General features: G+C 42.2%; 1 protein-coding gene across 4 annotated transcripts in view; it reads left to right on the top strand.

Annotated features, from left to right (window-relative positions):
• The window catches only part of ppp1r9a (protein phosphatase 1, regulatory subunit 9A), a 127,747-nt gene that overhangs the window by 100,640 nt on the left and 14,238 nt on the right, over positions 1–12,869 (top strand). For 2 of the 4 annotated variants that reach the window (XM_078422551.1, XM_078422540.1), the window contains exon 17: positions 8,887–9,006. The exons of the other annotated variants lie outside the window; for them this stretch is intronic. In XM_078422551.1, the coding sequence (XP_078278677.1) occupies positions 8,887–9,006 (120 nt within the window). The remainder of the gene's footprint in view (positions 1–8,886; positions 9,007–12,869) is intronic. 4 annotated transcript variants of the gene reach the window in all.

Raw genomic sequence — 12,869 nt, 5'->3', positions numbered from 1 at the left:
TGAGGGTAACACTGAGTGGCTGGGGCAAGCCCGAGACGCCAGTGCCTCGTTATGCCCATGGAAAACGAGGGACTGCACCCATACAGAGGCAAAGACTGAACTGCCAGGATACGTCTGAGACGGCCAGCTCCTCCTTTTGAGGCAAGGATGAACTGTCGTGGGTAGCTTGAAATTTCAAGCACCACCACATATGGCATCCTGACGACAAAGGACAGCACCCCCTTGCGGAACCGGTCTTTCTTTTCACTGTAAATAAAACCTATCACATTGGTTCAGCCTAACATGAGTGTCGGTGTGGTCACTGCTGAAGCCAGTGTCATTGCCAAGCCAGAGTGCCTGGAACGTGCTGCCATAGTGCCTGGAACGTAGATGCAATAGTGTCAATAAAGCGACTTTTAGATATGAATGGAATGGAGGGATATGAATCTTGTGCAGGCTGAGGTGATCAGTTCAACCTAGCATCACGTACGGCACATTCATTGCGGGTTAAAGGGCCTGTTACTGTGCTGTAATTTTCTATGAATCCCCTGTGTGATTTGATTGCAGAAAAAGCATTCATCTATATCTTCGCCCTTCAACCTATTCTAAGACTATTTTCAACCCATTTATAACCAATAGGTTATTTCTGAGGTTATTGAATATGTTCACCTCCCAGCAGACCACGACGGCAGACGCTTCACGACAGGCCGTGGAGAAGCCGAGGCCAGAGCCTCGCAGGCCGGAGCCTTGTGGGTCGGAGCCCGTGGCCGATGCTGTCGACGGAGCCTGGGTTGACGGAGCCCACGGCTGGGGCCTGGATTGTAGACACGGAGGCATCCGGAAAGGACCTGGCAGTCAGTGAGAGGTCGGTGCGGCGGTTGATGATGGCATAGACAGACGAGGATGGACCACGCAGAAGTGAGGACACCACTGCTGGGGGAAGGAACAATGGAGGACCCGGCATGGGGGGACCACCATGATGGGGGGAGAAGAACATTGGAGGACCCGGCGTGGGAGGACCGCCAAGAGGAGGGGGAAGAACAATGAACAATGGAGGAACCGGCGTGGGTGGACTGCCGTAAGGGAGGAGGAGGGGGGGTAAATCAAAGGGAGACCTGACGCAGATACTTTGTAACTTTGTAAACGCCCTTTATGTGGCGATATTTACATACCTTGGGAATACAAGCAAAGAATTTTACTAACTTTGTGTGACAATAATGCATTCATTCATTCATTCAAAAATAGCAGGCAAACGCATAAATATTAAGCAAATAAACTAACTTTTATTTAAATGGCAAATATTGCCCAATTTATCTTCTGAGTAGTGATAGCTACCTGAACCAAAAGATAGGGATTTTGATTTAATATCTATATACTAAAGCTCTCGTTTGTTTGTTTGTTCCTGAGCTACAGCCAAAATGGTACGCGATAGCGCAACAATTTTAGGTCCACCTTACTCACCGTCGTCCCTTTGGTCCTAATGGAGGAAGTTTCATTGAAATCGGTGTTATATTTTTAAAGTTATTAATTTAAAGTTTAAATCTATCTCCTAGGGAAGGAGGGGGGGGAGGAGGGGGGATAAGGGGGGGGGGAGGGGGGGAGAGGGGAGGGGGGAGGAGAGGTTGCTGCATGAATGCAGGAGAGGTTTGGGCCCAACTTGGTCTAGTACCATCTAAAAGTCAACAGTTTTGCCAATGTGATATCACGATCCTAGAACAAAACTGAAATATCAGCCTGTGTTGTGAAGAATTCGAAGGAATCAATTACAGGTTATTATCAATATTTTTGTGCATATGTCCTTGAATTCAAGTTCCTCAGTTGACTTTCAACACCTCTGCAAATCAAGTTTTACTTGATCCCAAATTATGTTTTCATCCTTTATCAAAACTTGTAACAACCTTTGACTTTTGACTTTTGGCGACTTCTAACCTTACACAACTTGTGATGCTGCAAAGAGTCTTGTAATTTTCCAAGCCACAGGCAATTCATACTCTATCAGCCAGCCATTAAAAATTAAAATGAATTCAAAATTTTACAATACCTTTATTTCCTTGCTGAGAACCCCAGTCTGGTTTTATTAGTTTGCATTCTTAGTTTTATTATTATTGTACTGAGATACAGTGGAAAAACTTTTTCATTCTATCCAGACAATATATAACATACAGGAGTTTATCAGGTAGTGCAAAAGAGAAAATAACCAGTGCAAAGTTCACAATGAGGTAAATTGAAAGATAAGGAATTCATCCCTATCATATGAGAGGAGTGTTCAAGAGTCCGATAACAGCAAGACATAAACTGTTCTTGAATCTGGTGGTAAATGTTATCAAACCTTTACATTTGCTGCCCAACTGGGGTCGGAAGGAGGAATGACGAGAGTGTGAGTTTTCCTTGATTATGTTGACTGCTTTCCCGAGATGGCATGAAGTATATATGGAGTCAGTGGCTGGTTTGTGTGATGTTTTGGGCTGATTACACAACTCTAAAAATGTTTGCAGTCTTGGGCAGGGAAGTTGCCTTACCAAGCTCTGATACATCTGGATAGGACGCTTTCTACAGTGTATCTGTAGAAATTTGTAATAGTTGTCTGAGACTCACAGTACTTTACTGGCAGATGCATTGGTCCGTCGGAAGCAGTGGGATTAAAATTCTTGGATTTCCAACTCATGAGAGACGCCCCGCTGTCATTCGACTCCAGGTACATCTACCACAAGAACAACAAGTCGTCATCAGAATCGATGCTGGTCAGCTGGTGAGAAATGAGGATATCACGAGAACAACTTTAACTGAATTCATGGAATTGTGTTCTCGAGATCAATTTGCAAGAACACTGTACTACGCTGATGTACCCCAATTTTACACATGGAACAATAAGAAATGGCTAAGAAGGAAGTTTGGGAAGATAGTGGAAGATCTTTGAGGTATTTTTGAAGCCAACGTCTGGGACGAGTGTATACCGTTTCTCCAAGATGTGACCTCTACTACTTGAGACTGCTTCTCCGTCACGTAAAAGGGCCAGTAACCTTCGATTCATCGAGGACGCATGACGGACATATTCTTCCTTCCTTCAAAGACGTCCGCATAGAAAGAGGTTTGTTGCAAACTGACGACCATTGGAAACAGACGATGGAAGATGCTGATCGAACAAGACTTCCCGAAGCAATGAGAGATTTGTTTGTTTTGCTGACGATTGCTGAGATCAACTCTTCCCGACAATTATGGGATCGCTTCAAGAATTCAATGTCTGAAGATTGCCTTCAAAGAGAACGGAGAACAATCGATGATCCAAATATCATGATTGATGAGAAGCATCAATAGACAATAGACAATAGGTGCAGGAGTAGGCCATTCAGCCCTTCGAGCCAGCACCGCCATTCAATGCGATCATGGCTGATCACTATCAATCAGTACCCCGTTCCTGCCTTCTCCCCATACCCCCTCACTCCGCTATCCTTAAGAGCTCTATCCAGCTCTCTCTTGAAAGCATCCAACGAACTGGCCTCCACTGCCTTCTGAGGCAGAGAATTCCACACCTTCACCACCCTCTGACTGATCGGGCTCTGTTGTATATTCAAGGCAAGCTTGTGAATTACAACAAGACACTGGGATACTTTCATGTGCCACTACCAAGACATGGAAGGATGAACCTTGATGGTGACAATCCAGAATTGCTGAGTGAACTGCAGACCTGAACAACAGTGATTTGTTGAAGAGAAGAAGCCTCTGCTGAATGCCGAGCAAAGAGCAGTGTATGACCATGTGTGCAGCTGCTTGGAAAGGAATGTTCCTTCAATGTTTTTCATTGATACACCAGCAGGAATGGGCAAAACAATTCTCACCAATTTGATCCTCTCCAAAGTTCGAGGTCAAGTTGATGTTGCTTTTGCTGTAGCATCCTCTGGTATAGCAGCTACATTGATGCCTGGTGGAAGAACTGCACATTCTCGATTCAAGATACCCATCGAAGTGACCGATAATACAATGTGCAACATTGAGAAGAACTCCAATGTGGTTCATTTAATCAGAAGTGTGAGACTGATTGTTTGGGATGAGTGCCCGATGATTAGGAGGGAGAGCTTTGAAGCAGTGGACAGAACTCTTCGAGATCTATGCAAAAAGAACGACGAGCCTTTTGGCGGCATTCTTACCTTTTGTTTTGGTGATTTTCGCCAACTCCTTCCTGTTGTGAAAAGGAGAAATGATGCTGATGTTGAAAATTCCTGCATCAAGAAATGTTATTCACATTTTAAACTTTAATAAATCCCTTTTCCACTTGCTGTGCCCGTCAGCCACCCATGCGCAGTAATACCTCCATGTTCGACGTCACAATGGAAACCCGACAGGCGGGAATGGCGGCGCCGCCAGAGAGCCCCTAAGAATGGAGGGAGGCGATAAGGGGGGATGGAGTGGGTGACTGGGGGGTGGGAGGGGAAGGGGGGAGTGGGTGGAAAAGAACAGGGGTTGAGGGGATGGAGTGAAGGGGGGAAGGGGAGGGTGCTAGACCAATGCAGAAAAAAACAACATTTTAAAGAAAAATCACTATTTTCATTGAGATTTAAAAAAAAAAATTTTAAGCCATTTATTTTAAAGAAAAAAGTGTGATTTTTTTTCCCCATATCACAATGGCAACCCAATGAGTTGTGGGCCCAACGGGGATCCACTTGGTCTAGTTAATCATAACATTGGGGGCCACAGGGTCTGTTCTTGTGCTGTACTACTCTATGTTCATAGCATTAAATCATTTCTCAACAGTATGTTTGAATATCGTGGCATGCTATGCCCATTGATTTCAGAGCTTATCTCGTGTTCATATGAATTTTACTCAAAACCATAAAATGTACGAATGTAAAGAAATGCTGGATAGAAAGGTACAAAATTGGCTTGATGTATATGAAAGATTGCTGTTTCAGATTAGAGCCCTGTGAGCAGCAGTGTGTTGCAGCGATTTGTGGCAACACCGCTAGACAGTGGGGATGGTGGTATTTGTTACACTTGCCTTCATCAGTTAGGGCACTGAGTACAACAGATGAAAGAAACTGCAGGAATCTTGAGCAACATATAAGGTGCCGAAGGAACTTAGCAGGTCAGGCAGCATCTGGTGGGGGAATGAACAGGCGACATTTCGAGTCAAGACCTTCAGGCTGAGTGGTTGCTGCCTGGAGTGGTGGAGGCAGATGCAATGATAACATTTAAGAGGTTTTTAGACAAGCATGTGGATATGTTGGGAATGGGGAGATATGGATCATATGCGGGCAGGTTCGATTAGTTTATCTTGGCATTGTGTTTGGTACAGACATTGGGGGCCATAGGGCCTGTTCATGTGCTGTACTGCTCTATGTTCATAACATAAAATCATTTCTCAATCAAGAAAGAGTGGTATTTGAAGTAAAGAGAGGACATTTTCTAGCCTGAATACAAGTAATATACCTGATCTTCTCCATGCGTTGCTAGGTGTAGGTTTATTGTCACGTGTGCCAAGGTACAGTGAAAAGCTTTGTTTTGCATGCTGATACAATTGATCTGATATAATATAAATAAATACAACCAAGTCAAATTGAAATACAGTAGATAAAGTGGAAGATACAGGGTGCAAAATATAGTTCTAAGCATTGTAGCACATCTGTTCCATAGACAAGGTCCAATGTTAACAATGGAATAGAGCTGAATTGGACAGTAACCTAGCTTATCGAAGGACCATTCAGAAGCCTGATAACAAAGAGGAAAAAGTTGTTCCTGAGCAAGGAGAAGAAGGAATGACTAGGATGGGACATTATGTTGGCTACTTTTCTGAGGCAATATAAAGTGTAAATGGAGTCAATGCATGGCCGTGTTTGTGGTTGGGCTACATCCTAACTCTCTGTAATTTCTCGTCGTCTTGGGCAGTGCAGTTCCCAAACCAAGCTGTGATGCAACCTGACAGTATGGTTTCTATGGTGCAACTGTAGAAATTTGAAAGAAACACAGGAGGCACGCTGTATTTCCTCAGGAAGCAAAGACATGGATGTACCTTCTTGAATGTCACAACATTGTGGTTGGTCCATGACAGATCGTTGGTAATATTAATGCCAAAGAACTTGAAGCTCTCAACCATTTCCATTTTGGCACCATTGATGCTGATGTATTCCACCATGCTTCCTAAAGTCAATATCTTGCCCCTTCATCTTGCAGACATTGAAGGAGAAGTTATTGTCCTGACATCATGTATTAAGTTCTCTAGCTTCTTCCTCTATTCCGACTTGTCATTGTTTGTGATCTGGCCCACCAGAGTGGTGTCATCTGCAAGTTTATATATGAAATTAGAGCTGAATTTGGCCATGCAGTCATGAGTGTTTAGAGAGTATAGTATATACTCCCATATAGGGGAATGAGAATACATCCTTGTAGGACAGCGGTGTTGAGAGGTATTGTGGAGGAGGTGTTATCACCTATCTTCACTTCTTGTGTCTGTAGATCAGAAAGCTATTAAAAAATTGTGGTATATATGGAAGATTTCTCTGTTCAGTCCAGCTCAGGTCTCCTCCTTTACCTTCTTTGGTATATTAATGCCTGTATTAATGCTGCTTCTTTCTCACATAGTAAATTATAAAGTTTCAGCAGCTGTGCAGCCTTTTTTCACCTTGCATTAAAATTTACATGATTCTTCTCCAACTTCAACTTCTCCATTTCTGTTTCAGGATGTGGGTTATCTACCTCATGCCAAGTACTCCTGCATGTAGCCTGAATTAACTTCCTCCCCTACTGTTTCCTGCAAGGATTCCATTCCATTCTCAAGTCTCTGACTTTGTTGTGTCTATTCTGGTGACGGCCAGCTATGTTTTTCTGAAATGTTGTTCATAGAGCCACAGTTATACAGCATGGAAACAGGCCCTTTGGCCCAATTCATCCATGGAGCCAAGATTCTTTTGTCATAGAAGTAATTTACCATTCCACCCTATCATATACCGACCCTTTTATTCTCCACTCACCTATCTCTGTACTTGATAAAACTCATCACATTTCCAAACTTTTCTCATTATAATGAAAATGTAAACACATTTCATCTTAATAAACGCTGTCAGAGCTACTGAGTATTATAACGTTTAGTTGTTTTGAATGAGCTTCTCTTGTTCATCTAGTTGGTTCCAAACTCGGCTAAATAGCTTGAGATAGTTGTAGCTTCAAAATATGGATTTAAACTCAGTTCAAAGCAAAATTCACCTGGGATGTCAATAGATTCTGATGCAAAGACACAAAAAGAAAGAATCAGATTTAACCAAAGGTCCTAGTCATAGAGACACAATCTCCCATGTACAAGATCATTCTGACTATTGTTAATCATTCCCTGTCCATTCTTGCTGACCACTGATGTTAGACTCACTGGTCTATAGTTCCGAGATATATCCATATTAGTCATCCTCCAGTCCACTGACACCTCACCCGTATCTAATGATGATTTGTATACTTCGGCCAGGGCACATGTACTTTCTTCTTTAGCTTCCCACATTGTCCTTGGCTATCAGGCCTGAGAGATTTATTCTACCTTCATTCGCCGTAGAACTTTCAGCCCCTCCTTGACCGTAATTCAGACTGTCCTCAAGACAGTCCCGTTAACTGTCCCAAGTTCATCAGTCTTTAGGTCTATCCCCACAGTAAAATCAAAGGAGAAATACTCATTGAGGACCTAGCCCATCTCCTGCTGCTCCACACAGAGATGACCGCTTTGGTTTCTGAGAGGCCCTTTTCCCTCTCTAGTTTCTCTCTTTCCCTTACTGTACTCATAAAATACCTTTGGATTTTCCTTGATAATATCTGCTAGCGCTATCCCTGCCCAAGAGAGTTGTGTCAGCAGCTCAGTACATCACACAACCCAGCCTCCCCACATTGACCATCTATTCTTCATGCTGCCTCGGGAAATCAGCCAACGGAATTGAGCATTGACAATGCGCTGTAGTTATTAGATTGCATTTCGTATTCCACAAATATTAGGATATTATTGATTTTATTTGTTTTTCACCATAATATATCAGAAACAAAGCATAAACATGCATTAGGTATACCCACACCTTCTTTTACTTTTTTTTGTCGCTGTGCACCTCTTCATATAATTTTCAAAAATTGTACTTTTTTTGATAAAACTTTCAAAAGATTGTCCAGAATAAGCTCGTGAATAAAATGCCATCAATATGGCCATCTTTTTTAACCCAAGATTACCATTATTTTAAAGTTTACATACACAGCTTTTCCACAAAATGACACCTTGTTCTTGGAGTCATTAGGCATAGGAACATACCATTCAGCCCATCATATTTGTGCTTACAGTCAATTACCCATTTGCTTTGATCCTGCATTAATCCTATTCTCACATTCTCATCAATTTCCCCTTGGATTCTACCACTCACCTTACACACTAGGAGTGATTTATAGTGACCAATTAATCTACCCACCGACACATGTACAGAATATGAGAGGAAAGCAGAGCACCCAGAGAAAACCATGCGGTCATTGATAAAACATGCAAACTCAATACAATTGGCACCTGAGGTCAAGATTGTGTCTAGCTATCTGGTGTTGTGAAGCAGCAGTTCTACACGCTGTGCCACTATGTCACATACTTCTGAAGCTCCATAAGAAACCAAAATAGGCAAATTTTTCATTTTTTTACCAAAATAAAGTTGATATTCTCATCTAATAATTCATTTATAGAATTCTGTTTCCATTTCAAAGCTGCTTTGCTGCAACTAGTTTGAGAAAAAACATGTTTCTCCATTTTCTAATTGACTGTGAATCCTGCCCATCCATGTTTGTTTCCCTTTGGCTCATATCTTTTGTTTATTTCAGAGTGTGCATTTGAATATTAATACTTACTATTTTAGGTATTCAGTTACATCTAATTTAAAGAACTTATTACCATTCAGAATCTTTGATTTGCAGAATTTCACCTACATTGATGACTTTAGTCCCAGTAGTACAAGTTCTGCTGATATGAGTGGATTTGTTGCAGATCCAAATTCTACAGGGCGCTCACACATATTGGCACTATCCTCTGATGAAGTAAGTAAATTATGAATAGAAGTAAAATTGAAATACTTAGGTTTGTTTTATTATGGATCCAATATTAAGAATAAGGCAGGCATTTTTATTGGAGAGGTGGTTTACTGTATTTTCTTTGCATCTCCTTGGGGATGAAAAATGTATCTGCTTCCAGTAGTGTCCCAAAAATGTGTTTTAGTGATAATAGCTACTTGGTGTGATTGTCTCTGAACATGCTTTCAATCCTGTCGTGATATTTTTCCTTCATTAACTCACCAATGAGGTGCCCATGTTATAATCACTACCTTATAGGCATTCAAAAGCAATGAAATAACATTCTTCCTCAAATTTGATGTATTTTAACCTGGACCTAACTGTATTGTAACAAGGAGAACTGAATTGAATCCCAGGTAGACACAAAATGCTGCAGTATCTCAGCGGGATAGGCAGCATCTCTGGAGAGAAGGAATGGATGACATTTCGGATTGAGAGCCTTCTTCAGACTGAAGGGTCTCAACTCAAAACGTCACTCATTCCTTCTCTCCAGAGATGCTGCCTGTCCCGCTGAGTTACTCCAGCATTTTGTATCTATCTTCAATTTAAACCAGCATCTACAGTTATTTCCTACACATGCATTGAATCCCAGTTTGCTTTTACCCATGAGAAGGGAAAACTGAGTCTCTGATGTTAAAATTGATTGAGGAACTGAATTGTACTTTGGATTATAAGATGAGACTTTCGCTGTTGGAACTAAATTTAATTCTAGGCAGATTAATAGGATGACATAGTTCGTGGTGAAACGATTTAAGTAGGGCATTGAGTAAGATGATGAACATAATTGATATGTAAAATGGAAAATTTCAAGTAATAGACCTTTTAAGTAATTTTGGACTTTGGATGACTTGAGGAATTTTAACACCCATATATAAGGGAAGAGGAATTAATATTTCAAAACGGATGTTCAGCAGCTGTGGCAGGGCTTGCACACCATCACTTCGTTAAAGGCGAAACCAAGCAGTAGCTCAAGTGACAACGATGCATTATTCACGGACAAGATCAATGCTTTCTATGCTCGCTTCGAAAGGGAGAACATCGATGTACCTTCTTGGACCTCTACAGCCACCGACGACGCTGCAATCTCAGTCACCAAAGCCGATATGAGTAGATTAATTGTGAGGCCAAATCCTCAGTGTCCAATCCTGATGTTGTAACCTGACTGCGTCCATAAAACACTCGCTGACCAACAGGCTGGAGTTTTTGCACCATCCTCAACCTCTCACTACTAAGGTCAGAGGTTGCCACCTGTCTTAAAATGACATCTGCAATGCCCGAGTGCAAGGTGAAAATTTGCCAACCGGTATAATAGATCAACAAGGGATGTGATCCTGCTGCCTTTCCATTCTACACAGAACCATTTGTACAATTAGAACACGTGGGTCAACCTGTTATTCATGTACAACAGTTTGGTGTTCAACACCATTGCCCCTCTAAACGTATCAGCAGTCTCAGAGAACTGGGACTCTACTCATCCCTATGCAATTAGATCCTCAACTTCCTCATCAGCAGACCACAATCAGTATAAATCAGCAACGATACGATCTTCTTAATAACCATTAACACAGGAACAGCTCAAATCTGTAGATTCAGTCCACTGCCCTACTCTCTCTGTACCCATGACTGTAGCTAGACACAGCTCCAGCACCATCTTGAAATTCACCAATGATACCGCCATAGGACGAATTACAGGTAACAACGTACAGGAGGCAAATTAATAATCTAATTGAATAGAGCCAGAACAGCACTCAACATCAGCAAGACCAAATAACTGATTGTTGAATTCAGGAAGCGAAAATGGGATCCATGAACCTGTCCTCATCGATGGGATGGTGGTGGACAAACTCAACAGCATCAAATTCCTGACGTGCTTAGCTCTGGAGATCTGTCCTGCCCCTTGCACATTGATGCAACTACAAAGAAAGCTCATTATGGCCGGTACTTCCTTAGTAAATTGAAGAGATTCCAGATGCCACAGAATATTGTATCAAATTTCTCCAGATGTATGGTAGTGTATGTACGGACTGGTTGCATCAAGGGCTGGTTGAATAACTTAAATGCCCAGGAACATAGGAGGCTGCAGAGAGCTGCAGACATTGCCAAGACCATCACGGGTACTAACCTCCCCACCATTGAAGGGAACTACAGGAAGTATTAACTCAGAAAAGCAGCTGATACCATCAAAGACCACATCACCCTGGCTATGATTTCATTTTGCTACTACCATCAGGAACAAGGTACAGGAGGAGCCTGAGAGCCGTGACCTCCAGGTTCAAGAACAATTCTTTTCCAGCATCCATTAGACCCTTGAACACTGCACAACACTAACCACAGCCTCAGTAATTAGAGATGTTGTCTGACCTGCTGAGTTACTCCGGCACAGAAACATAGAAAACATAGAAACATAGAAAATAGGTGCAGGAGGAGGCCATTTGGCCCTTCAAGCCAGCACTGCCATTCATTGTGATCATGGCTGATCATCCACAATCAGTAACCCGTGCCTGCCTTCTCCCCACATCCCTTGATCCTGCTAGCCCCTAGAGCTCTATCTAACTCTTTTAAGTTCATCAAGTGAGTTGGCCCCCACTGCCTTCTGTGGCAGAGAATTACATAAATTCACAACTCTTTGAGTGAAAAAGTTTTTTCTCATCTCAGTTTTAAATGGCCTCCCCTTTATTCTTAGACTGTGGCCCCTGGTTCTGGACTCCCCCCCAACATTGGGAACATTTTTCCTGCATCTAGCTTGTCCAGTTCTTTTATAATTTTATACGTTTCTATAAGATCCCCTCTAATCCTTCTAAATTCCAGTGAATACAAGCCCTGTTTATCCAATCTTTGCTCATATGACAGTCCTGCCATCCCGGGGATTAACCTCGTGAACCTATGCTGCACTGCCCCAATACCAAGGACGTCCTTCCTCAAATTAGGAGACCAAAACTGCACACAATATTCCAGATGTGATGTCACCAGGGCCATGTACAACTGCAGAAGAACCTCTTTACTCCTCTACTCAAATCCTCTCGTAACGAAAGGCTAACGTGCCATTAGCTTTCTTCACTGCCTGCTGTACCTGCATGTTTACTTTCAGTAACTGGTGTACAAGGACATCCAGGTCTCGTTGCACTTCCCTTTTTCCTAATCTGACACCATTGAGATAATAATCTGCTTCCTTGTTCTTGCCGCCAAAGTGGATAACCTCACGTTTATCTACATTATACTGCATCTGCCCACTCGCTCAACCTGTCCAAGTCACCCTGCAACCTACTAGCATCCTCTTCGCAGTTCATACTGCCACCCAGCTTTGTGTCATCTGCAAATTTGCTAATGTTACTTTTAATTCCATCATCTAAATCATTAATATGTATTGTAAATAGTTGCGGCCCCAGCACCGACTCTTGCGGCACTCCACTCGCCACTGCCTGCCATTCTGACAGAGACCCGTTTATTCCTACTCTTTGTTTCCTGTCTGCCAACCAATTCTCTATCCATGTTCATACCTTACCGCCAATACTATGTGCTCTAATTTTGCCCACTAATCTCCTGTGTGGGACCTTATCAAAGGCTTTCTGACAGTCCGGATACACTACATTCACTGGCTCTCTTTCATCCATTTTACTTGTCATGTCCTCAAAAAATTCCAGAAGATTAGTCAAGCAGGATTTCCCCTTCATAAATCCATGCTGACTTGAACCAATCCTTTTATTGCTATCCAAATGCACCGTTTTGTGTCTATCTCAGTAACTATAATCTATTTATATCTGAATTTATACTTTGGTGTGGTTGCACTGCAGACTTTTGTTTTGCATTGTTATGGTTTGGTTACCTAGTAT

The sequence above is a fragment of the Rhinoraja longicauda genome, chromosome 2 (genome assembly GCF_053455715.1).
Source record: "Rhinoraja longicauda isolate Sanriku21f chromosome 2, sRhiLon1.1, whole genome shotgun sequence".
Taxonomy (NCBI): domain Eukaryota; kingdom Metazoa; phylum Chordata; class Chondrichthyes; order Rajiformes; family Arhynchobatidae; genus Rhinoraja; species Rhinoraja longicauda.
The sequence above is the reverse complement of the archived record's forward strand: the minus strand, read 5'-3'. Positions and strand labels throughout refer to the sequence as shown.